The sequence below is a fragment of the Opisthocomus hoazin genome, chromosome 3 (genome assembly GCF_030867145.1).
Source record: "Opisthocomus hoazin isolate bOpiHoa1 chromosome 3, bOpiHoa1.hap1, whole genome shotgun sequence".
Taxonomy (NCBI): Eukaryota; Metazoa; Chordata; class Aves; order Opisthocomiformes; family Opisthocomidae; genus Opisthocomus; species Opisthocomus hoazin.
In genome coordinates, this window is record NC_134416.1 from 92,030,746 (window position 1) to 92,057,070 (window position 26,325).

General features: G+C 42.2%; 1 protein-coding gene across 6 annotated transcripts; it reads left to right on the top strand.

The window, feature by feature from the left end:
* Nucleotides 1–57: 57 nt before the first annotated feature.
* On the top strand, nt 58–25,736 carry GPLD1 (glycosylphosphatidylinositol specific phospholipase D1). Of its 6 annotated transcripts, none has more exons than XM_075417066.1 (26): nt 58–719; nt 3,585–3,640; nt 4,596–4,674; nt 7,373–7,470; nt 8,640–8,750; nt 9,029–9,077; nt 9,566–9,620; nt 10,596–10,703; nt 11,423–11,450; nt 11,538–11,677; nt 12,630–12,695; nt 13,257–13,380; nt 13,912–14,051; nt 15,227–15,413; nt 17,548–17,658; nt 18,659–18,733; nt 19,125–19,281; nt 21,256–21,397; nt 21,968–22,067; nt 22,161–22,254; nt 22,844–23,020; nt 23,309–23,469; nt 23,730–23,756; nt 23,853–23,903; nt 25,118–25,198; nt 25,695–25,736. In XM_075417066.1, exons 1-25 carry the CDS (start codon nt 623–625, stop codon nt 25,193–25,195), a joined length of 2,511 nt encoding a protein of 836 aa, XP_075273181.1. In that variant the 5' UTR covers nt 58–622; the 3' UTR covers nt 25,196–25,198; nt 25,695–25,736. The 6 variants fall into 6 exon arrangements, with proteins under 6 accessions (XP_075273181.1, XP_075273180.1, XP_075273179.1 ...); XM_075417065.1 differs by having other exon boundaries at nt 58–257; nt 528–719; nt 25,118–25,736; XM_075417064.1 differs by having other exon boundaries at nt 25,118–25,736.
* The last annotated feature ends 589 nt before the right edge of the window (nt 25,737–26,325 follow it).

The following is a 26,325-nucleotide window of genomic DNA, read 5'->3' on the forward strand; positions in this document are numbered from 1 at the left end:
GGCTCCGGCCTTCCCCGCGGGCCGGCGGGCGGGTGGGGGCCGCGGCGCACCCGGGGCTCGGGGCTGGGCGTGCGGCAGGAGGGCGGCCCTGCTTCCCGCCGTGTGTCCGTCGGGCTCTCCGTCCGGATCGTGAGGCTCAAACCGGGCGTGTGCGATTCCCCATCGGCTCCCCCGAGCTCGGGAGCTGGTCCTGCCGGCAGCGCCGGGGCCTGCCTGTGTCTGCGGGTGCTGGTTTTGGCAACCGGTGTTAACTTTCGGTGAGAGCTGGCGTGGCTGTGGCAGGGCGAGCGCAGCGAGAGCTGGGCGAGCTGCGGGAGGATGCTCTGCTCTGCTCTGCGGGTTATGGAAACCTCGCTGCTGTGTGCGTGATGGCAGCTGCGCTGCCCAGACCCCGGAGACCATACCGAATCCCAGAGGGGGGAACACCTATAGGCTCTTTCGATGAGTTACTTTATCTGAGGTAAAGAAGAGTGTTGTTGTAAAATAGCCTTTCAAACATGGCAGTCGTTTACTTGCTGTCTCAGCAGTGTGTCGAAAGAAGAGGCGTGCTCGGTAACCCACGTTTCAAAGGTCACAGTGCTACAGCTCCAGGCTTCTGAAGACCACAGTTCCAGCCAGCGACATGGCTGGTGTGAAGATTTGGTCTGTTCTGCTGGTTGTACTGTGCCGTTTCTGTCAAAGGTGTGTCCCAAGTGGAATTTCCACACATGTTGAAATAGGTAAGACGTCTTCAGAATGGATTTTTGTGTTTTAGGAGTTGCTTGGGAGGAGAATTCAGATTCATCTGCAAAGCAAAAGGAGGAAACAATGTTAAAGTAATGAGCATTCCACATAGTTTTAAGAAAATGTGAAGAACACACAGGATAGACGGGTAGTTTGGTTTTTGGAGTTTGAAACTTTGCAGTTTTTATAAGCAAAATGTTTGGATCTGCTTGGTTGCATATTTTTCCGTCTGCTAAACCACAGGCATTATGTAACTGGAGTGTCTGTGAGTTACGCAGGCAGGGTTTGGTTTGGAGAAAGGAGAGGAATACTTTGCACCACAGTTTATGGATTGTTATATTTAAACTAGAGAATAATACACATCATCTGTGGTAGCTCTGTTTTCAAACCACTGTGTATTAATTTTGCCGTATCTGCATAAAATAGATAAAATGCTGTGATGTGTTTGTATCTGTGACTAAAATAATGACAGTTCTGTTCTGTGTCTCTAGTAGGTTGCTATCTGTAGCCTGAACAGCCTAGATTTGTAGAGAATGAAGGAGAGAGCCGAGTGAGCATCAAAGTGGGGAAATAATTCTGGTTTGAATTTCTTGTTTGTGTGTGTTATTTTTAAAATCTGTTTTCTGCTGTAGTTGTTGCAAGAACACTCATGAGTAGCATGAGGTTATTCTGAAACATTTACTCATAATAAATTGACAATTTTAACTTTTTTTTTCTGCTGTTTCTGATTCTAAATCATTGTTCAAACAGATAGTAAAACGTATGATGTCCCTGTTCGGGTAATCTCCTTAGGCTTTAAATACTGAATACATGCAACTTCCAACAAGTTAAAGGCTGGGATTATTCATGGCATTCATTTGGGACCACGAGTATGTTCCCTTACTGAATGTTGTACCCCTGGCCAACGTCCTGCAACCATTCGCTTTTCCTGACGATATGTCAAGAAACCCACAGTAATCGGTAGGAGAAGTTGCGCTGCCTGAGGCTAAGCAAAGGCATACATCTTTGCACACTCGGGGCTCAGATTACTGGGTATGAGCTTCATAAAGCTTGAAATAACAGATTTGGCAGGATAGAGTACATTTGCAAGAAATCTGCAAAGAGAAACAACAGCTTGCAGATCTGCCCCGAAGCAGCTTGTCATCAAGGAAGCATACTGCAGAAAACGTGCATTTACGTGCTTTAAAGATCATGGTTGTCTGAGGAGTAGCGTGTACACTGAACTATTGGGTGGTAGTTTCCAACAAATTTTGTCCGTTTGTCTGAAAATGACATTAAACTGGGTTCGACTCTGCTGTTGCTAAAATCAGTGCTTTCATTAATGTACAAACGAAAGTCCATGATGATAAGACACTGAAATTTGCTGCCAAATCCAAACACTGAGTATTCCGGGGGAGGGGGGGGGGGGGGGGGGAGGGGGGGGGAAAGAGAGATATGAAAACCCCAAACTGCAGAAAGGAATGCATCTAACTCAAAACCAGCACCAAAGTCTATCCTGGACCGACTCCTGAAAGTCCTTTTAAAAGGGGTAAAAAGCTCTGCCTGTTCAGCGTGTCGATCATGTGCGGTGTGCTCGGCGGAGCTGCGCAGTGCCCCGCTTGCCACGGCCGCGTGTCTGAGTGGGGCTCTCTGGAGCTGCGGGGATCCATCGTGAACTTCGTTGCGGAGGTGAACTTGTAGGACATGGGCTCACATGAGGCAGGAGAGAAGTCAGGGGATGGGGAACAGGAGGCAGGAAAAGCGAAAGGCCAAATGGAGAGTCTCCCGTGCTGGAAATAGAAATGTGTGTTGGAATGGCTGAGCCTTAAAATTACAAACTTGTTTTAATTATTATTTTGAAGTTGTTCCTGTTTTGGTGCAAGATTGGTCCTTAAGGTGTCTGAACATGTTTGTGTAAGGATGGCTGAGATCAGTTGGTAAAATTCAAAGTGAAAGATCATTTAGACCCACACAGTTTTGTCTAGATCTTATTCCAGAATGAGAGTGGGATTTTTTTTTGTGACGTGATTTGTTTGGTAAGGCTCCAGTTAAATTCAGCATGTTCTGGGTTATCTTGATCAGTCTTGGTTTGTAAATAACTTTAAATGAGGACTAAAACTTTGTGTGGGAAGGCAAGAGAGTAACCCATGCATGCAGTTTCAACCAAATTATTTTAGAGGCGGTGTTGGGTATTTTTAGAATAGTGTTACTGGATTATCCCTGGGATCTAACGTCAATTAGAAGGAGACTTCATTAAAGAAAAGTGGTGTCAGTTTGTTGCATTCTCTTGTTACGCTTGCTCAAGGAATATTTTGGCAGCAATAATGTCTGCTTATTTATTCAGTGAATAAATAATATTATTTACCTTGCTGACTTTAGACTTTTGTTGGTTTTCATGCATGTTAAAAATTAATCAAACTCTTAAATGTCCGCGTGGATGCCTGAGGTACCTTTTTCAATGTTAAGGGCAACAGTGAAACTGAATTACAATTCATGTGGGTCCTTTACAGCTAGAATTTTGTGATCCGTACTCTCTGTGTGCTGGGTGTGATCCATCACAGTTCACTGCTGTAGCTCCGTTCTGGACACAGGGAGTTCCTTTGCCTTTTCCCTGCGATTTCGGCTTTGTTGGTCAGCTTGGGAGCTGGGTATTAGAGGGAGACTGATGAGACCTCAGTGTCCGGGTGGGCCACAGAAACAGTGTTTCCGTATTAGCTCCCTGGGTGAGAAAACACACCAGCGTTTTCTGAGAAATCGGGTTTCGTGCACCTGCGCCACTTGGCTTAGAGATGACATAATTCTGGTTTTTGATAATGCTTCTGACGAGACATGGGCCTGGCCACAGTACCTATAAATCAATACTTCAATATGTTGTTTTGCAGCACATAGAGCTCTGGAATTTTTCGTTAAGCACGAAGGGAATGTTAATTATAGACAGGTAGGAAGCATGTTATTGCTTAATTGTGTATGCCTTCTGAGTGTTTTTCTGTCTGTCTTTCTGCCTTTCTTCATTATTTTTTCTCAGTAATATGTGTGTAACCTGTGCCTAGACTGTATTTTTACCTTGTTTTGTTGAAAATCGTTTGACTCCTTCTGAATACTATTGCAAACATGTAGTAAGTATAATGATGTGTATGTACTGTGTGTGGTTTCTTGCATTTTTTTCCACCATCTGAAGTCATACCCTCTGTGGGTCATTGTATTAGAAGAATCAGTAGAGGACTTCTGGAAAGGAGATTTAGTAAAGAGAGCAAAATGACAGCAAGGTTTTTAATTTAGTCCACCACATATGTCATTTAACCAATTTCTGATTGGCGCAAATAGCTTTTTCTTTCATGGGCTGTATCCAGCAGAGCACTGTAAGCATGTGGACAGTTTTCGGAAGCACATGAACAAAACACAGATGTGTTTCGTGTTTAATACATTTTCAGCATCCTTTAGCGCAATGTAAAGAAGACCGTTTTATATCATTTGATCTTTTATCCAAGTAGGAGATCACTCAAGGGAGATATGCACATTGTCTGCTGTAGACAGCTATGCTGTGATTCAGAGGGTGGGAGATAGCAGACCAGGCTTTGTGTCTAGTCCGAGAGGAGGAAAGTACCCTCAGAAGGGGACTTTGCCAGTACGGAAGTTAGATCATATCAATACTTTCCTAAATGGCCTTCCAAACTGCAGTATATACTGATTAGTTTCACTTACAAGTATTTTGTCAAGGGGAGGAGAGGGATGGGATGATGTGGGGTGGTGACAACACTGAAATAATGTGTTTTGCCAATATAATGGTTGTATCTTGCTGGATATTTAGATTTTATCTTCAGTATTGGCAGTGAACTGTGGGTTTGTGCTGTGCAATAGCATTCTGATTCCTTTTTTCACCATCCTTCTCCCAGTTATTACTAAACCACCAAGATGCATTTCAGGCTGGGAGCATTTATCCTGATGCCTTTTATCCTTCAATCTGCAAAAGTGGTAAGAAAAGCTTTATAAGTCCGATATTGTAACAACTGTATTTTTATGTCAAATTTAGTAGCGTTGAAAATGGTGATGTTGTAAGAAATAAAGTATGGCCAAAAATATCTTCCTGCAAAATCATCCACCATTTTTGTTAGTATTTTGAGCCTTTTTGTAGAACTATGTAAGAAAATAATATGTTTGAAAAAGTTTTAAGAAAGTAAATTTTGGGTAAATTTAACGTTTTAATGTGTAGGGCAATTTGATAGAAGGATGCTGTTTGACTAAATTAGGTCAGATGACTGAGTACTGTCTTGGGGAGAAAATAAGAGGACAAAATGATCTTTTTTCTATGTCTTAGGGGGAGCCTAGAGCTAATTTCTGTATTAGGAAGTACTGGTTTCTGTCCGATCAGTCACAAAGATGATAGGAGAATATAAAAAGCTCAGAAAAGCAGAGTAGTGGAGGACTTGCTCGGGAGGGGTAAGTGTAACATCCCAGTTTAAAGCCTTTTTTTTCCAGGCTGCTGTCTTTTGCCTTTTCCTGTTTGAAATTAATGTCAGTCGTAGTTTTGGTGCTTGCAGATCGAAAGACTGCACTACAAAACTAGCACCCTGTTGCAGCGACTGTAAAGAGTTGTGTCTTGACTTGCAGCTGGTCCCCTGATCTTTCAGCTCTGGTAGGTCAGCTCTTGATCATAATCAGCTTCTCCAGCAACAGCAGAGCTATAAAACGGCCAGCTAGGGCTTGCTCCAGGATATTTGCTACTAAAGTGGCATATCTGGATAGTGAGCAATTAGCAAATGGAGCAAAGACAGCTTGCCCTCCAACAACAGGCTGTTAGGATGTTTAGGCAGATACAGAGACAAGGCTTGTGTGAGGATATCCGTCCAATTGATTGTTGAGATCTTACTGAAAGTCTAAACTATGGAAAGTAGTTTATTTTAGTGGGTCAGGCAAATTCAGATCAATTAAATTCAAAGTGTTCTTAGGATCTTTCTTTGGTATGCCTCGTTTTTTACATATTTTTTCAGCTGAGTGCCATTGCCTCCACTTAACTCAGTATCTGTTTTTCCTACCTCAAACTGCAAAATCCTTGTTTGCCTTTTCAAGGACACTTTCCCCATCTTTTCTCATTGCCTATTCTACTTCGAGTTGCATATCACACAGGGGCAGCTGGAATTCTCATTGTGTCTCAGTCATAGGTTGTTCTACAGGTTGCTTGGTTTATATCCTGATGGGCAGGTTGTCCCATCCAGGTTGTCTGATGGAGGAGCTTCTCTGCTGTTACGTTGTGGTGCTCGGTTTACATCCAGGTTGCCCTGCTGCTCTAGTGTTTATTACTGTTTTTTTCTCCTGCCACTCACCAGGTCACTGCTCCTGGTCTTCTGCCTGGCTCTGCTAACATCTTGTCCCAAACTTCAGTCTTGCTTGCCTTATTTTCAGGACTGATGCTCTCCTGGGATTTCTTCAATTCCTACCTTAACTTGGTTATTTCTATCTATCTCGTCTTTCCTTCTAACAGTTTTGGCTTCAACCAGGCCAGTGATCAGAGCCTCTCCATCAGCAGCCTCCAGCCCACATTCCTTCACTAAATTGCCTTGTTTTCTACTTGGGCCACTTGTCAGCAGTCTCCTTAGTCAATGTGGAAGAAATACGTACCTCTACAGATCTGAGCTGTTTTAACTGCGTGCCTCTAGAGCAAGCACAAAGCCATCCAGACTGCCTTGCCAGGCAGGAGACAAACTTTGATGTGGAAGTCTACTCTAAGAACGTTTAATTTTGGTCTAGCAAATCCCATCCTTATGTTATCTAGTTCAGCTGCACTGTAAAATGTCAAAGACGCCCGGAGGTAACTGAATCACCCACAAGGTCTGCTCTCTGTTTCAGCATTTAATGTACCTTAATCTTCCGCAGTTTCACAGTTCTGTCTGAACAACCTCATACTCTTCCTCCAAGTGTATTGATGGTCCAAACAATCTATCTCCTGCCTACCTTCTTCACCCTTAGAGAATTGTGCTGCTTGGTCTTGTCACTTCAGCATCACTTTGCCCTCAGTTTTATGTAGGTACACAGAAATTTTTAGGCAAGGTCACTATTAGATCCTGCATAATCTCTTCTGCATAAATCCAAGTGAGAGCAATAATTGATGCTTCAAAGGAAAAACTGATTTTTTTCCTGCTTTCCTCTGCCCTGCTTCTGCTCCTACACTGACTTTGCCATGCTGTTGAAAATGATGATGATGACATAGCCCTCCTTCACCCTGTGGAAACTGATACCGGTCCCAAAGCACGATATTTTAAGTTGGCTGCTGTGTCCGTCAGCTTTTCTGCCATACAGTTTAATGCATTCATTTAGTCAACAGCTTCTCTATCCTCTCCATGTGGAGGCAGTTTTTCGTTGTACTATACCTACTCACAGGCACAGAGAAAGGGAGCAGGCACAGAATTTTCAGATGCTTCAAACCCAAATCATGGAAGGTAAATCTAGTGTTTCTTTTGAAAGTATAAATCATATAAAAATATATCTCATTTGGCTCTTTGCATATAAGTGGATTGCAGAATGTATTCTCTGTACAATATGAAGTTGAACAGAAGTCTTATTTTTTATAGAGAAAAGCTTTTCTTTTTCTTTGTTATCTTTTTCTTTTTTCTCTTTTTCTTCCTCCCCCCAAAGGAAAAAATAAACAAATACTGATATAATTTTATTGCAATAGGAATATTCCATGATGTGTCTGAAGATACTCACTGGTCACCATTTCTCACGACAAGTATTCGCTACATCAGGAGGAATTATCCTCAGCCTTGGGAAGAGGTCAGGAAGTTTCTTTAACTTTTGACTTTGCTTTCTACTGTTTTCTTCACCTTTGCTTGTTGTTGCAATTTCATCCTTTGGGAAGTGTAGAAAAAAACACACATTTTTAAATTATAGTCTCCGCTGATATAGGAAAATCTGAAATCCTGTTTTCATCTTTACCAAACAAAAAAGTCATGATTTTCATATCAGTTATCTCCAGTGTGATCTGGTGCGTATGATATATTTCATAGGACCAAACTTTCAAATGTGGTTGGTGGTCTCGCATTATTGTCAGATCTGGTTGAGTGTTTGCCACTTGAAATCTTTTAGAATTCGCACTTGTGAAATCTTGGACTAGGTCCTGATTAATTTATGGTATCTGAGCTACGTAGGAGGAGAGGGAAATAAATTGTCAAACTGAGAATGATTTTAAAGGTGATATTGTTTTCTTTTCCTTACTGGAGAATTTACCATTCTCTCTCTGCTTGGGAGGGTCATACAGATGGAGCAGCGTTTGGGAGCATGCACTCCCAGCAAGTTTGCCTGCCTTTTGACTGGCCATCAGTGATACTGATCTTGTGAATTATTAACCCTTGGGAAGTATAAATTCATCAAAAACTGTGATTCAACTACAGATTTTTAGAAGACCTCTGGAACTTACAGTGATTCAATGCAGAGAGTCTTTTCTGGATAAATGGCATTTCTGTTGCTGATAAATTTATTCCAAATAACTTTTCTGTTTGTAGGAATAAGATGAGTAATTTCATACCTGGGCTTTAATCAAATACTTTTACTGTGAACAGCACTTGCAGGGGAATGTCTTTCTCTCCTCTATGTGCCTGCACAACACCCATGGTGGCAGAGGGGGTTCACTCCTTGGAAGTGTTTGTGCCCAGTCCAGAAAAACACTTTCGTGCACATCTGACTTGAAGTACACAAGTTGTCCTGACATCAGCCCTGTAATTCTATGGCCTTGGACTGTGTGAAGTGCTTAAAGCTCCTCAAGTCACAAAAAGTGATTCCAGCATCAAGGACTGAGTGGTCAACGCTTTGTCATGCTAAGTTCTTAGATTGTAAGAGTTTCTCACTTATATCCTTGTATGATGCACTTGTGTAAAATGCTTACCTCTGCTTAAAGACGGGAGTATAATTACTGATATTACTGCAAGTGGATTGTTGTTATGTAGGCTACAGAGAAGCTGGTGGCCTTCCTGTTTGGAATTGCCTCTCATATGGTGGCAGATGTTAGCTGGCATAGCCTGGGCATCAACCAAGGATTTCTAAAGGCCATGGGAGAAGTAAGCATGTATTATTTTATTTATTGAAATAACTGCATTTATTGGAATTGATAGCTTAGCTGTGGACTCTGGTGGGGAGGGAACAGAAAAGCTGGAGTCCTGTTTCAGGAGGATTTTCAGAAAGGCGTAATGTCACCAACTCCGTAAGAATGAAGTTGGTCAGGTTTGGGACCTGTAGGCTTCAGGGCTGCTTGGACATTTTGTTTCTGCTCATATGTTTGTATGGAAGTATGAGTAAAAGAAATGGACAGTTCTGTGGTTTTTTTCTCTGTCTCCAGATCGATTTTCATGGTTCATACTCGGAAGCCCACAGTGTTGGCGATTTTGGTAATGTTTCTGTTTGCTGATCATAGATCCTTCTTTTGGAATAACGCTTCAAAACCACAGTGGGTGATTCTGGCTCTTACCCTGCGCAATGCAGGAGCCAAGAATGAGTCATATGGACACACATTCTCACTCTCCTCCACAGCTTGTAAAGCCCTGCTATACCTTTCCCCATGCTCCACGTTTCAGGAGATGTGGTAGGGCATGTGGACACTTGTATTAAAACCAAAACACAGGCTGAAGGATGCTAAAGTTTAGATGTAATCACTACCGTGATTTTAAATTTTACATTCTTATTCTCTGGGAGTATAAAATATGGAGCATACTTTCATGCGAACCATTTCTGTATTCTAAATATATAGCTGGAGGACCTACCATATAAACATAGGTAGCATAGCCATATGAAGCTTCATCTGTGCTGTTTTCCATGAAAGATAACGGGTCTGGTTTGTTGGGCTTTGTGGGTTTTTTTTGCATTCTTCCATCCGCAGGAGGAGATGTACTGAGTCAGTATGAGCTGGACTTCAGTTATCTGGCATCGAAATGGTAAGATAATGAGGTTACTTTCTTTAATAATAATTTCTAATTACTCTGTATACTGTGTTAAAACACAGAAAGTGCTCTGCTTCTTTATCTTTCTCTCAAAAGAAACGCTTGCAGCTTTTGGAATTTTTCTGAGTTTGGTATTCCTTATATGTATATTTACTGTTCCCTGACATGAAAAATTGGAAGTAGAGAAGAAAAAAAGAGTTTTACATATAGGAACACAGCAAGAAAGATTAAATTATTTATCTCTGAAGGGAATTAGAAGTAAATGTATATAAAATAATCAGTGAAAAAATTTTGCTGGAATGTCCTAGCAATTAGTTAAATAAGTTAAGTAAATCTCACTTAGGTTTCCATTTAAAATTTTGGAAGTTAAGGGTGTTTGTGGTTATAGATGCTGTGGAAGTCAGACCAGTTTTAAAAGCATGAAAGAAGGAGCAGCTTTAGATATACACAATTTTTTTTTTCATAGTTTTTAACCGAAATAAAAAAACTCACATGCCTTTTTTTTTCCTACTGATTAAAGTAGGTCATTTGGTTCATTTTGCTTAAGCAGGATGTAGTTCATCTAGGTGTAGAAGGCACAGTTTGTTAATAAAACTGTGGCACAGCTGTGGAAAAGGTCTGTTTGACTAGGAGTAGATTTAGCACAGCAGGGAGTTGGAGGACGTCCTCCAAGATTATGTGATCACCAAGCCAGGGAACCACTGTGGGGAGTGTGGAAACTCTACCAGCAGTAGCCGTAGGGAAATAGTTCTACAGCTCTCTGACTTTGAACCTATACAAAAGGAGAGTGTTGTGCAGAGTAACTACATGTGCAGTCCTGGTCTTTCTGGCCTTTGTAAATCTTCATGACCTTCTATAGTCTTTTGAAATTTAGAACATTTTAAAGCAGGCTATTGTTATGACAGAAACTGTGATCTTTTATTAGGTGATGTGGAAACTCTTGTTATAGCACTTATGTCTTGTTTTTAGGTATGTACCTGTGAAAGACCTAGCAGCTATCTATAAGGAATTTTATGGAAGAGAGATCATAACTGAAAGCACAATTACTGACTGTACTTACCTGCTGTTCCTTGAACTGTGAGTTGAATAGCTTTGTCTGGGTTTGCGTAAGTGAAACATACGTAGGAAAATGATGATAATCCTATTTGAAATGCCTTATACATCAAGGCCAGCAATACAGACTCTCTACTAGACCCCAAAATCATAAAACACTTGAATTTTTTTAATAGCTAGAATACAAATTTGAACTGCTTAATGACTGTTAAATTCATTATTACACCATAGATTCAGCATCTTAGCTGTTTAACACATTCATGCATTTAACGTATTTATGTCTATTTGTTTGAGAACAGCTGTGTCTTCAAGTACCATCGCATTGTGGCATGTTAGCAATATAATTTTCATGTACTGCAGTATGTACATACCTGAGTAGATGGCTTACCTACAATTTATGTAGATCCTTTCAAGTCCAAGAAGAATTCAAAAGACACTTTTGATATCTGGCAATGTCTGCTTTTGAATACCCTAAGCAGCCTAGCTGTATCCTTTATTTCAGTTAATTACCGATAGTCAAGCAGTATTTACGAACACTGTGAATCCCCTCCAAATTAAGGGCAGCAATAAAATTAATACCAGTACTTCTCACGTTACAGCTTTTAAAACTATATAAACAACCAACAGGGAAATGTAATGACTTGCATAGTATTTACCATGCAGAAGCCTTGCAAAGAACATTTTAAATAAATAAATATTATTAAATGAAGCAAATTTATTCCTGAAGATTTTTTTTTTTTCAGGCATGGTGAAAGGCTTGCTGTTGCCAAGGTTGGTTTTCAGTTTTCTTTATAAAAATGAACATATAGCATGAAAATAATGTAATCCATCTTACTAAGTATGTTGCTTGTCTCTTAGCTTTTTCCAACGTATGCTAGTAAATCTCCGTTTCTGGTGGAGAAGTTCCATGAGTATTTCCTCGGAGGAGTGGATGACATGGCATTCTGGACAAACAATATTTTTGAGCTGACGAGTCATATGCTAGAGAATGGAACCAGGTATCGCGTATTTCCTGTGCTCAATTTCTGACACCCATTTAATTATTCTTCTGAAGGCAGGTTCTTTCCTAGAAGATGTGCTGAGCTTTACATCCTCACTCGGACAAAGAATTTCTGTGGCTGTCTTTTACCCAGGTGCACAGCATTACACAGGCCTTGAGTTTGCATTTGTTCCGTGTTCACACTCCTTTTTCCATGCAAGGCTCTGGCGTGCCCAGCTGATACTCGACAGGGAAAATTTGGGGCATTCTTTAAGATATACTCAAGGGGATACTTAAATGTTGCATAGCCACGCCCTGAGGTTCTGCCTGGCCTGGCAGTCTGAGCTGTGGCTGTACCTTCTGGCTGTCATCAGCCAGCAAAGTTGTCCGTTCCTAGGGGAGGTCAGATATTGCCTTCAGACACTGAAGGCATCAAAAGAGTAAGCGTATATATTTTGGTGTTGGAAGCTCAGGCTTGTACTCAGCATATCATATTTTTATAGAAGTTCTAGCCTTGTACTGCTCTGTTACAGGTGTAACCGTACTGTAAACAACTTTATAAGACCAACAGTAGCAATTAATCCATCCATTTATATGGAAAATGTCACTGCGGCTATTTTGGGAAATGATGTTTGAAATACAATATGGCATAATCTGTTTTGGTCTTTATTCCAGAATGGCACTTTCATTAGAAGTGCTTTGGAGTAATAGAATTAGCAGGGCACGTTACAACAAGTTTCCTTCAAGAGTTACAAAGACATGTGAGATTCTTATAGAACCTAATCAAGGTCATTAAAATGAATATTGAGGGGTTTCTGAGGATTATAATGATGCTCTGATTTTGAATAAGCAGAGTTTCTTGAGAAAACTGATGACTTCTAATAGAGGCATCAGTAAGGATAAAAGTTGTATTTTTAATTTCACTTCCATTGCGGGAAAATCTTTAAAATGCATTCTGCATATTTCTCTAGTGGCTGCTTCCTGCCGGAAAACCCTCTGTTTATAAACTGCACACGGGCGCGCAAGGACAACTATGTGTAAGTATAGTTCTGGAGGTTCAAAGATTTACTGATGAAAGGAGAGTCATCCACTGATGTGGACAGTAAGCTATTGAAAATTGGAGATCTTTTGGTTTAACTTCTTGTGTGTGAATTTGAGATTCTCTTAACATGAATGAGTAAGCTGCGTAGAGGGGAACTGTGCAGAACCTAGGAGAGACTTCTACCTTCCAGCCTAAGGACAAGAATATTTACCTAGCACTTGAAGTGCTGAGTCTTCACCCTTTATTTGGTTGTCACTCTTTGTTCCGCTAATCATGGAAGCACTGATTCATGCTTACCCTTACCACAGCTAAATTGTCTCCTGATTTATGTACAGAAAAATGGAACGCAGCTGTTTGGCACACAAGTGTATGTATTCCTCTAGGAAACATCTCAAGAAAACCAGCTTAACTGGTAGCTCTAGAGAACTCTGTTTATACATGGGAAAAATGCCCACCTGACTGCATGCACTATGTTTGCTTCTGCTAGCTTTGTCAGAAAATACTGAAGTCGTTAATTCAGTTATAGTAATTGTTATTACTGCCTTCTTTATTTTAGCAGAAAGAAGCAATCAAAACATGAACGACACAAGAATACAACAACTTTGCTTGCAAAAACACTTGAACAGAATATAAATTATACAGAGAGAGGAGTTCACTTCAATATACAATCTTGGGCAACAGTAAGTGAGAAGTGACAGAGGTGTCAGGGAAAACTGAGCTCCGGATAAAGTTCTTTTAATTTCTGTCTGAAATGCTGCATGATGGAGCAGGTTCTCTGTATATTAACAGTAACCTCTGACTTCACTTCATGGAGATTCCAGCGCCATTGTTCATCTATATATTTATATGTGCGTTGTAAATATTCAATTTTTACACTTTGCTTATTGTGTAGTAAAGTTAGAACACATCTTGCGGTGCCAAAAATGACAAAATATATCCTTAGTATTTACATTGTACAGAATCAGATGATCACTTTTTGGGGTTAAGAAGTCCCAACAAAGTGTAGCAGTGAACAATTAGCAGTTTTCCATTTGGAGCATACAGATTTTTGTCTCTTTCTAAAATGGGTCTTATGACCTGAGTCAGAGTCCTCTTAGATCAATGTGGTGATTTCCACTGTTGGTGACTTGGTTTTTGAGGTGTTCCATAATGTTGTAGAGTTTCAGCCTGTGTTTTTATCCATTCTTGTGTCTCTATTATTTTTATTTCAGAATTCCCTCCACTTTATAAACCGTGCTTTTGCAACCAGTGTCTGGAGAGCGTTGGCATCTGCACATCAGAAATCTTCTAAGCACATCTCCAAGCCAGCAGCGTCATATTTTCTGACCTCACCCTATGCTAGACTTGGATGGTTGGTAATTTTTGTCCTCCCACCTCCTGCTTAATTTCTGAAAATTTTGAGCACCCACCAAAATATGAATGTTTATTGTTTGGATGCTCTTTAAAGGTGACAGTCCAAATCAGTTAGTGGCACAAATCTGTCTGAATGGCTTATATTGACTGACCAGAACAGCGAGTTAACCCAGAAGGCCTTTCTTTCAGATGTTAGTGTAAGCCTCTTTGTGTTGGTACCGAAAGAGCAAAATTTCCATACAGATGTGAATTCTAGTCAGATAACCTCTTTCTTTGGAAGGGTCATCTTGTCATTTTTTTATATTCTCTCTGTAGTGAAGGAGCTCAATACTCTGTGTGTGATCAAGCTCAGAATGGAAGGAACCGCAGTTAGAACCAACATTGGCTCTAGTTCTGAACAGTACAGGAATGTAGTTACCCTTTTTTCATTATTGTTGATGTTTGCACAGAATTAATTGTCTGTCCCTAACTGGTCACTGATGGTGCCTAGCGAGTGTTCTTGAAAACACTAGAAGACTAGTAGGGAGTTCAAAGATAGATTCAGGACCCAGAAAAAGGCATATTCTCTCTCCTTGCCAGAGAGGTTCTAGCTTGACCTGCAACAGGGAAGAGCAATAAATATGCACTGCTGCTCATCTTGCTTCATTTCTTCTGACTCAAAAATTGAAGATGTAATTCTTGAGTTTACTTCACACTGACCAAATTAACAGTAGTTAGTTCTTTTCTCTCCACATTCCCTCTCTAAACTCCAACATGTTACTGAGACCTGTGATCCCTTTGCTTATTTATTGTTAAGTCCCTTGATTAAATTAGAGGTTCAGTTAAAAATATTCTTAATTTCATCTTTTGTATTCTGTCGTGTGCAAGCAGCTCTTTTTCATGCTGCTTGCCCTGATTGCTCTCAGGTGCTTTGTGTCAGTAAGTAAAAAGCAGTTCCTGCAGATGTCAGATGCATTAATGGAAGATGCATCTCCAAGGCTCTGTTTTTATTTAATTAAAGGAAATGAAAATCAATTATATAATATGAAAAATGCTGTGTAGGTTTTTTACAAAAATAGATGGGGAAAGACAGGTCTTCTTTTACCTGAAAGAAGTAAAAGTATTTATTTTCTGCTAATGTTCTGGTAGTCTGGAAGCTGATGCTATGATTTTGTTGACTCCCGTACTGTACAGGGCTATGATCTCAGCTGACCTAAACCAGGATGGATATGAAGATCTGGTGGTTAGCGCACCAGGGTACAGCACATTGGGCTGTGTTCAAATAGGACGGGTGTATGTGGTCTATGGCAACCAGTCAGGTTTGCCAGCAGAGGACATGGATCTAGATGGGAAAGCTAACCAGGTGCTACCGGGTCATCAGGTGAGGGGTCAAGTCAGATATTTGTCACTTTTTTTTGTTCTCCTGAAAATGTGGTAAATTTTGACTGAGAACAGTATCATTAATATGTATGAGGGTTACACCTAAAATGTCCCTTCTGGCAAAAGGATTTTATATGCTTTTCAAGAAAAATATCTGTTACTTATGTCACAGGAACAATTGAAACAATGGTGGTCTGTAGGTTCACTTCTGTTATTGTGCCAGATAAGTGGGCATTAGAACATAATTTGCCCTTGAATAAAACTGAGGTAGTGTCTCTGTAAGTCACAGTATAGCTCATTCGGGTCCTTGCAGTTAAGAAAATATTGTGATTTTCCCTTCCTTTTTCATCTAAAATTATCAATTCAATATGAATTTGAGTTCCTTTGAAGCTACATTTTTTTCATTAATTGATAACTTCTCACAAAACCGCTGTTTGTCTTCACTAAGAATACACCTTATTTTTAAAAAAGACAAAAGTACGATTTGACATGATGGTGAATGGCTTGTAACTGAGAAGTAGGATCAAATAATCTTTTTGAGTGATAAAGGTGATCCTCTGTAGAAAATATTCACAAAGAAGAGAATCCTTGTCTCTGGAGAGATGTGGATTTGATGGATGGACCACTCGGTGCATAAGGAATTGGCTGGATGGTTGCCGTCAAAGAGTTGCGGTCAGAAGCTCGATGTCTGAGTAGAGACCTGTGATGAGTGGCATTCCTCAGGGATCGGTGTTGGGACCAGTACTGTTTAAGATCTTTGTCGGTGACATGGACAGAGGGATTGAGTGCACCCTCAGAAAGTTTGCCAACAACGCCAAGCTGTGTGGTGTGGTCAACAATGCTGGCGGGAAGGGGTGCCATCCCAAGGGACCTGGACAGGCTTGAGAGGTTGGCCCGTGCAAACCTCATGAAGTTCAACAAGGCCAAGTGCAAGGTCCTGCACATGGGTCGGGGCAATCCCAAACACAAATACAGGCTGGGCGGAGAATGGATTGAGAGCAGCCCTGAGGAGAAGGACTTGGGGGTGCTGGTTGATGGCTCAACATGACCCAGCAATGTGTGCTTGCAGCCCAGAAGGCCAACCATGTCCTGGGCTGCCTCAAAAGCAGCATGGCCAGCAGGTTGAGGGAGGTGGTTCTGCTCTTCTACTCTGCTCTGGTGAGACCCCACCTGGAGTCCTGCATCCAGCTCTAGAGCTCTCAGCACAGGAGAGACATGGAGCTGTTGGAGCAGGTCCAGAGGAGGGCCACAAAAATGATCAGAGGGTTGGAACACCTCTTCTGTGAGGAAAGGCTGAGAGAGTTGGGGCTGTTCAGCCTGGAGAAGAGAAAGCTCCGGGGAGACCTTACTGCAGCCTTCCAGTACATGAGGGAGGCCTACAAGAGAGATGCAGAGGAACTTTTTACAAGGGCCTGTAGTGATAGGATGAGGGGGAGTGGCTTCAAGCTGCAAGAGGGTAGATTTAGATTAGATATAAGGAAGAAATTCTTTACTGTGGGGGTTGTGAGACACTGGAACAGGTTGCCTGGAGAAGTTGCAAATGCCCCTTCCCTGGAAGTGTTCAAGGCCAGGTTGGATGGGGCTTTGAGCAACCTGGTCTAGTGGAAGGTGTCCCTGCCCATGGCAGGGGGCTTGGAACTAGATGATCTTTAAGTTCCCTTCCAACCCAAACCATTCTATGATTCTAGAATAGAGAGAGATGAGATACATTCCCTTTTAATCTGTTTCTGTGGCTATAAACTGTGGAGTAACAGCTGCTGTCTTCTTGCAGAGCATTTCAGTGGTTTACAGCTATAATGCTATTAACAGGAAGGATCATAAGCTGGACATCAATGGTGCACTGTCCTCAGAAGAGGAAACAGCAAAGCAGCGCCATATTGTGTTCAGTTAGCTGATGTTTTAATACCTCTACATCCTCAGACAGAACCGCTGACTCCGAGTTAGTGTATTAGTATGACAGTTATTACTTGAGAGAGTGGTGATGCGAAGAAGATCTTAAGAATTATTGGGATAGATTTTTGTCATCTCTGTTTCCAGTTCTTCCCTGCGCTGGGTTTGCAAATGTGCATTAGGTTTTGATGGTGTTGTCTTGCAAACGTCTGTTGTTTTCATGAGAGCAATCCCTCTTCTTTTAGCCTTCAGGAAGATTTGGTTCTGCCTTGGCAGTCCTGGACTTCAATGAGGATGGAGTGCCAGATCTGGCAGTTGGAGCACCTTCCGTGGGATCTCAGTTTCTGACTTACAAAGTAAGCCACGCACATGAGTCTGTTGGGGTTTTTTCCCTCCAAACAGAACATTTTTATTGACACGTTTTTTTTGAACAGTGAAATGAGAGAGAGAATTTCTGTTGTTGCTCAAGGTGACATTGTGATTTAAGCACAAAGGTTTATAACCTTCGTGGGTACTTTGACTACAGCAATGGCACCTATCTGTATTTCTCTTTCAGTGGCCTTTTTGCGCATTGGAAATCCAAATCAGATTGCAGCTTTGCAGCACTGATGTGCTGGAAATGTACGAAGCCAGTCATGAAAGATGCGTGTACCCTTTTTATTTAGGAACAGAGGGTCTGGAATGGACCTCACGGGTCAGCGAGCCTTGTCATCTGCTGTCACAGGCCCACAGACGATATCTAACATGTGATATGAACACGGACACACTTGCTAAAATAATCAACTTACACAGGCTTAATGACTTGCAGCTTGCTGGATAAGCCCATGTAATGGTCCCTGAGCATTTTCAGCCCATGCAAACCAAGAGGCGAAATGTTTTGGTTTAAATCAGATCCGTTAAGCTTAAAACTCTTCAGAATTTTAGATACTAACTTAGATGCCTAAATAGGAATTTAAGTGCTTTTATGTAGACCCAGTAGCTTGGAAAACTGCATGCATCTGTTGTTCCTGGTGCTGTGTGCCATTGCGTTAAATAATAATTAACAAAATTTGAGCCACCTGAATGTGTGTATAACGAATGTAAATATACAGCATACTGTCCTTGCTCCTTACCCACAGTACGATGAAAATGTACTTCTCTAGTTTGCTGCCTGGCTATAGCAGTACCCAGTACAGCATGGGTATTCTTAGGTTTGGGGTGGAAAGATAGTATTAGGAGAAGGCTCTGATAGGAAAAATGCAGTTGTATTTATAGCCCTTGCAGAACCGTTTCACGCCTTGTGCTTTTTCTTGGATTTCATGCTTGGTGCTGACATGCAGATGCTCTCATGCTGTTTTTGCTTTTCCTGCTGTTTAGGGTGCTGTGTATGTCTATTTTGGCACTGAGGGAAGAGGCTTGGCATCTCAACCAAACGTTACCATAACTTGTCAGGTATATTGATCAGGCTAACATGGGGCTACACAAGCAGGGGGTGAGATAAAGGGGAAAGAGGCTTGTGGGCTTAAAAAAAGAATGTTAAAAATCGAACTTCTAATTGCAAGGAAATTTAGACTGATGGGAATGGTGCAAGCAGGTGCTTGGCTAGGTTGGTTGTATGTGGGAAAGACGTTTTCACTCTAGTGCAGGGGAGGCAGCAGGGTGAACAGAAAGATGCATAGCTGTCCAAAAAAACCCCAAAGAAAACAAAACTGAAGTCAGGGGGCGGGAGGGTAATTTGATCAGAAGCAGACAAAGTTAGCTCCTTAGAAATGAATTGCTCTATTTTGTTACAGAATTGGTGGTTTCAGTTCCATTTCAGGCTTAAACTAACTGTTTATTGCAGTATTCCTGCTGTAATCTTGGTTGGTCCCTGCTGGCAGCAGATGTTGATGGGGATGGAAATGCTGATCTGGTTGTGGGCTCTCCGTATGCACCTGGTGGCGGGCAGCAGAGAGGATTTGTGGTTGCATTTTACTCTTATGTCAACAGGACCGACCAAGGTAATATTTGTTGAGTAAATTAACCCTCCCATATTTTATGTGACTGTTTATTTGTTTCCAATTAGTCATAGGATAATTCAGGTTCGAAGGAACCTTAGGAGGTCTGGTCCAGCCTCCTACTCAATCAGGGGACAGCTGTGAAGTCAGACCAGATTGCTCAGGGCTTCAGGATCTTAAAAACCCCCAATGACAGAGATTGCACAGCCACTGTGGGCAGCTGTTCCACTTCTCGGCTGTCCTCATAGAGAAAAAAGTCTTGTTACAGCCAGTACGAACCTCTCTTGTTTCAGCTTATGCTCAGTCTATTGTCTTCCCACCACGCATAGTGAAGTCAGAGGCATAGAAGGCGTAGAGTACCCCAGTACACTGGGAAGAGCCTGGCTCACTCGCCTTGTTCACCTCCTCACAGGTACTGGCAGGCTGCGGTGAGGTCCTTTCAAAACCTTCTCTTCTCCAGGCTGAATAAGCCCCAGTCCCTCAGCCTCTGCTCACAGCGCAAGTGCTCCAGCCCCCCAACCATCTTGGGGGCCCTCTACTAAATTTTCTCCAGTTTATCAACATCTTTCCTGTTTTGTGGGGTCGAAAAATGAACACTGTTTTATAGCTGTGGTCTAGGGACGAGTAAAGGGGAGAGAAAAATCACTTCTCTCAATCTCTTTGCTCATGCTCCTGCTTGTATAGCCTGGGGATGCCATTGGCCGTTTCTGCTGTCAGAGCCTCACACTCAGGATCTCCAGGACCTCTTCCACACAGCTGCTCCCTAACCAGCCTGTCCCCAGCCTGTATCAGTGCAAGGGCATCTCCTTTCCCAGGGGCGGGGCTTTGCATTTGTCCTCGTGACTGAATTTTGTGAGGTCCCTGTCAGCCTGTTCCTCCAGCCTGTCTGCTGGGTCCCTCTGAGTGGTAGCACTGCCCTCAAGTGACGGCCCCCCTCAATCTCCTGTCATCCACCAGCTTCACGAAAGGGCACGTTGTTGCCTTCTGCAGATCATTTATAAAAGTGTTTAACAGGAAGAGTCTAAAGACAGACCCCTGAAGGCACCCCACTCGTCACAGGTGTTCAGAGTACCCACCACTAGTCGAGGCTCTGTGGGGGTCATCATCTCAACCGGGTTTTTCCCATCTGGTTGTCCACCCATCCAGACTGCACTGTCCAAGCTCAGATGCAAGAACATTGTGGGAAACAGTGTTTAGAGCCTTGCAAAAACAAGGGATTCAACCGTGTCTTGGTGATGCCAGGGTGGACTCACTGGTCTTCCTTGGAAATTTCCAAACGTATCTCAGAAGATGAATTTTTATCATTCTGTGTGCCCCTGCGTGTGGCTAAAGAGGAATGCTACACGCGAATACAGCTAATGAGGACAGGTGATGAGGATTGTTGTGAATGAGGGAGCAAAGGCCACATATGAAGCTAAATAAAGGTAATAGGGGTTGGGCAGGATATGCAGATACTCAGAGCTTTGTCAGGATCATGTAATTGAGATTTCAATAATGCTTAATTCTTGTGGCTTATTCTACTTCATGTAAAAGTAGAAACCACAAGGAAAATAGGTTTCAAACCACTGATGACTGACATTTTTGCAGAACCAAAACACAGAATGAATTATTGGAATTAAAGTCAGAATTATTTCAAGCGCTGCTGCCCACAGCCCTTGAAGATTTACAAGTTCTGATGAACAGTTTCAGTGTTGTCCTGTCCCTAAGAAGGAGTCACTGGTTTAGGGCAGGCTTGAGTGGTAGCTTTCATGTACTTTGCGTCGGCTATTGCAAGGGTTTAGAAGCAGGCTGTGTTGAGTAAAGGCTTTCACCAGGCAGTACAGCTGCAGACTGAGCAATAACTGGTGCCACACAACGGATGGTGTAACTTTGCTTATAGTAACTTGTTGTCATAGGATGAACCAGTGGAGGATTGCTAACAGGTTTTTCTATGCCAGGGTACATCAAGACTCAATTAATATTTTTCTGGTCTGTCAGGACTTCTGTCCGTGGCGGATGCCAACTGGATGGTGAAGGGGGAAGAAAACTACGCTTGGTTTGGATTTTCGCTTGACAGCTGCCAGCTGGAGAACGTAACGTTGCTGCTGATTGGTAGCCCTACATGGAAGAGTTGTGCTGGGTGTGTTGTGCATGACAGCTTGCCCTCTCCTCCATTCTGCCCTGCCACTACAGTGGTTAGGATTTGTAAGAGATTAGACTTCCAGCTTTTCAGGAAGTTTCCTCTTTGTTCTGCTTACAATATTTTTATTAAATTCATATTTTTATGCCTTCATCCTTCCTCATGAAGGGGAGGTGTGTCTTTAGACACTTTATAGAGAGGGTCTTTCTTATTTAGAGACACTTAAGAATTGGTTGGGTTTTCTTCGGGATGGGGCACAAAAATGCTAAGACGTAAGCATGCCTAAAATAATCCTATAGATAGCACTTACTTTGAGATAGCATTTGGTAAAAACAAACCGAACACAAAAATGTATCAGGTGATGAAGAAGCGGATAGACAGACCAAGTCTGTGCCCTAATGTCTTGTAACTAATTAGAATAAGCATGGGAATTACTCAAATAGATTTCTACAATTTGGCAGGCACTGTTACTCCAAACGAAAATGGGGAAATATTTTAAGAGGAGCAATCATAGCTAAATGTACAAAAATGTGTTGTTACGTACAAAACTGTTTTGCCTTGTAATTCAAGCTGCAATCCCTTCTCCTCGGATGTCAGACAGAGTGTTGGGAAGGTGTATGGGTACAACCCACCAAACACAACGCCCTGGTTCGCGGTAACGGGAGACAAGGTAGGGCTCCTGCTGTAGTCTGGGGCCTTATGAATAATGTGAAATGAAGTAGCATGCTGTAGAAGTGACGTAGGTCTTCTAAAAATCTAACAGGAGATGGGCAGAATGGGTTTGTCTCTGGCCAGTGGTGTGATGTCTGTGGCTGGGATCGCAAGGACAGTTTTGGTGGTAGGTGCACCTACTGCAGGTAAGTCCTTCTCAAAATTGGAAACCAGTTCTGCTTTGGGATGTTTGCTTCTGTATGGCCAGAGAATAGATACAAAATTAAAAGTAAGAAAAGGGACCTTTTAATTGCCACATAATTTAAAAAAAGAAAAAAAAAAAAGACAAGAATTAATCACTGTAATGACCTACAAGTGCCTTACCTGTAGAGTCCTCTGTACTATGCCTCAACTTCAGCGGGCTTTTTCCTTCCTTAAAATTAGTTTAGCAGCATTATTACCTTGCATTATTTATGTAGCAGTGATTTGTTAGTAGACTGCTTATTTCCTGGAATTAAAACACCACAGTATTTTGTTCTTACTCTGGCAGTAGGTAGTAAGGAATTAGGAAAGTCAAAGTGTAGAACTCTAACTTGAACACATTTTTCCCCTGCTGCTATTGCTAAGAGGCTGTTTCTGTGCTAATTAGTGTTAATGCCATATAGCATTTGGTCTTAGTCATGAATTATGTCCATGTTATGTCATGGCAGTATTATCTGCTGTCAGTGTACTACAAGTAGTAAACCTAAGTTCCTATGTCTGATGCTCAGCTTCTGTTACTTTTTTTTTTTTCAGATAGCCTGTCTAGGATTTCATTTATCTCCTCTGTGCTGCACCAGGCTGGACTGGCTGTGGTATACGATCTGACAGACAGCACTAAGCCTGCTTTGCTCAGCACCTTCAGTGGGGACAGGAGGTTTTCTCGCTTTGGAGGAGATGTGTGCTTAAGTGACCTGGATAATGATGGACTAGGTAAAGCCTGGTGAATCTAGCTCAGAGGTGAACTGTTCTGCCAACAGGAAGACTGGTCACCTGCTTATTCACACAAGTGCTAAATACAGTCTGCTTCCTCAGCTGACTTGTAAAGTTTTCCATCGTGCCTGGTGAGGAGGCATCTCTAAAATTCCACGCGAGTCAGAAACGGAAACCTTTTACCTGTCATTGTTAATAGGAATTGTGGCATTTAGAGGTGTGTAATAAATGCCAGCTCACTCGTGTTTTGTTTTAGTATTATTTATGTCATCCTTGTAATATTTGCAGATGAAATGATTGTGGCATCCCCTCTGCGAACTAACGACATCACCACGGTACTGTTTGGTGGGACAGCTGGCCGTGTTTACATTTACAACGGCAAGCAGGCATCCTCAGGGAACGTGACGAGCCACTGCAAGTCATGGGTATCTCCCTGCCCCGAGGACTGGGTAAGAAAACATAAAAGTGAAATCGGGACATGAGGTCATAATGACAGCTAATTAATTACATCCAGTGCAAATATCTGGTGCACTCCAACTTGGTTTCAGCAAACAAAAGGTGACTTATGTTTCTGAACCTGTGTGATTTGGCTCACCCTGTTTGTTCTTGAATTACTTTGCTGTTTAGGAGCCAGGGTTGTTGCCCTGATCTTCTGCTCTCCTAACGTGGTTCTTTCCACTGACTTTTTACTTTCTCTTTTCTTCTTTAGGCACAGTATGTCCTGATTTCTCCTGAGGCAAGTAACAAGAAAACAAACTACTGAGAGAAATTTAAAAGTCCTACTTAAAAAACCAAACCTAACAGCATTATAACAAGCAATGTTATTTTACAGGAACAATCAAGGTTTGGGAGTTCCGTTATCACTGTGAAATCTGAAAGAAAGGTGAGAAAAATGACAGTTGTCAGTTGCTTCATAACATCTTTCTACCTCACTTGCATATAATGGCCAACACTTCACGTATATCTTACTCATTTGCAGAAGTCTTAAGTGCTTTACGTAGTTAATTTAGTTTTCATTTAAGTCACTCTCTGAACTGATAAATAAAACCACATTATAGTTGGATGAACTATGGAGTTATCAAAATATTGGCACCTGACACCTGAATTGAAAGAGATCACTTTAAAACAGCCTGAAACCTAAACTGCTTAGGAGTCTGCTGAAAGGCTGCATGGTAAACCAAGCGTGGGTGCCAATGGGCTTTACTGTTCATGCCAACCTGTATGCAGAGCGGATGCTCAGCTGTGGGGTAAACCGGGCACCCAACCACCCCTCTCGTTTAGTATTTGCAAGCTTGCTGTCCCAGCTGTCGCTTGCAGTGAAGGCTGTTCATCTGCGAAGGATTTCCAAGCGTAGAGGCCCAGTTCTTGCCTGAATGACTTTGGATAGTTCTCTTTGTTTCCCTCAGATGCCCCTCATTTTTACAAAAAGTCCATCCCTGTGCTTGTATGATGCACCGAGGAACCGTTTTTCAGCTTGAAGGTTACTTAGTGCTCATTCAGCTGAGGGGAGTCCAATGTTCTGCTTCCTCTGACATAACCTGAGTGAGAACTGGGGTTCTCTGTTGAGTACTGAGAAGACCTCAGTACCAGGCTGAGGAGGTGCACAACTGGTCTTCAACAAATGGCGTTTGACTTCTTGCTGTTAAAACATGCCACAGAGAAACACCTGGAAATGTAAATGCTGCTAAATGAGGTTAGGGTGCATAATCCAACACCTGAAACAAAGGCATTGCTGATGGTTTCTGAATGAGTGCCAGTGCAGCCGTTCTCCAGACAGTTATGTTCCTTTGCTGCGGCACCAATGCAGTCCACACGCCAGCTTCATCTGTATTGATCTTACCCCCGAGAAAGTGTTTATGTTGGCAAGAGATTTATCTGACTGGTTCCAGCTCCTTCCAATTCACCAAATGAAACAAAGCCCGTTTGCCAAATCGCTTTGTTCACCGCTTCCTGGTGAGGTGTGTTGTGCTCGTTTCTCCTCATCCCATTTCTGTAGGACACTGATGACAGGGACATAACCTGGTTCCCACTAGGGAGGCTTCAGGCAATCGAACACCTGTAGCTGCGCACTGCTTACCTTTGTTTGTGTCTCTACAGAGAGAAGTTGTAGTGGCAGCAGAGAGAAGCTCGGCGAAAGCTCGGCTTGGTGGAAGGCTTTTTGTCTACTCGCTCTAAAAGGTCATGGTACCATTCAATACCAGGGCACAGCAGCCCATCTTTCAGTGAAGAATCTCCATAGTATCTGTGATACTGTCCTTAAGCCGTACAAGCCAACAGACCACGTGCCAGCAAACTTCTGATAGATAGGTGTCCCAGATAGCTAGACAGGGTCCTAGGTAGTACTAAGGGAGGGAGGGAGCGAAGGTCACTCTTTTCAGTGAAGGGGACTGTGAGCAGGCACGGCGGTTTTACTTACAAGCCAAGCAAACCGATGCCGGTCATCTAAGAGCACAAATTAATTCTGTTGCGAGCAGCAGCATCACTTAATCTAGAACGAGCAAGCTGGTCTGAAAACATGTTAGAGGCTGAAATGAGCAGGCGGCTACATTTTGGGAGTAGTGTTTGGCTGCACGAGGGATGTTCAGTGGTCACCTTCTTTACAGGTCAGTGTTTTCTTGACAAAATCAGGAAAGAATAGCACGTAATTTACAATTCCTTGCATACTGTCATACAGACAGGGATTCTAGGAGATCGGAAGTTGCTGTCACAATCACAAGCATGGAGGAGGGGAAGCTGTAAGCCAGCCAGCAAGGTGGGTGCCAATCAAAACGACTGCCTGTGTATGCAGCAAGCCCAAGGTCTGCATTCGGGCTGGGGGACAGCGGGCAGCACCCAGGGGGAAAGTGCAAGACTGATGGATTTCTGGGAAATGCTTTCGCACTCGTGGCTGAGACTACTCTGACACCCTTGCTTTGTGTTTTCATGTAAAATTCCATGACGAGGTAACTTGGAATTGTTAACAGCTTTCATTGTTAACAGTATTGTCTTCAACTAATTAATGCTAATTTTGTATGATGCATGTTTAACAGTGTGCATCGATTATCTATTAAACAACTTGAGCAGCAAGATGTGAAGCTATTATTACCAACACTAGTCTGTAGACATACATGCATATGTATTTTCTCTCCCTTCCCTCCTTTGCAAACATAAACCATGATTTTTATTTTAAATAACACAAGTCAGTGGAATAGCACAGAATTCTAAAGGTCATACTCCAAGATGACACACCTCAACTTCTGAGGAATTGTCTCTCTCAGGGAGGTTGATACAAAAAACACCAAAACAAAAACCAAAACACAAGGGCA

Bases quoted from the DNA above. Each gene is read 5' to 3' on its own strand.
- GPLD1 (XM_075417064.1), top strand. From the start codon at position 623: ATGGCTGGTGTGAAGATTTGGTCTGTTCTGCTGGTTGTACTGTGCCGT. The intron at 17,659-18,658 runs GTAAGCCACGCA...CCTGCTGTTTAG, and splicing joins CTCAGTTTCTGACTTACAAA to GGTGCTGTGTATGTCTATTT. The intron at 18,734-19,124 runs GTATATTGATCA...TGTTTATTGCAG, and splicing joins ACGTTACCATAACTTGTCAG to TATTCCTGCTGTAATCTTGG.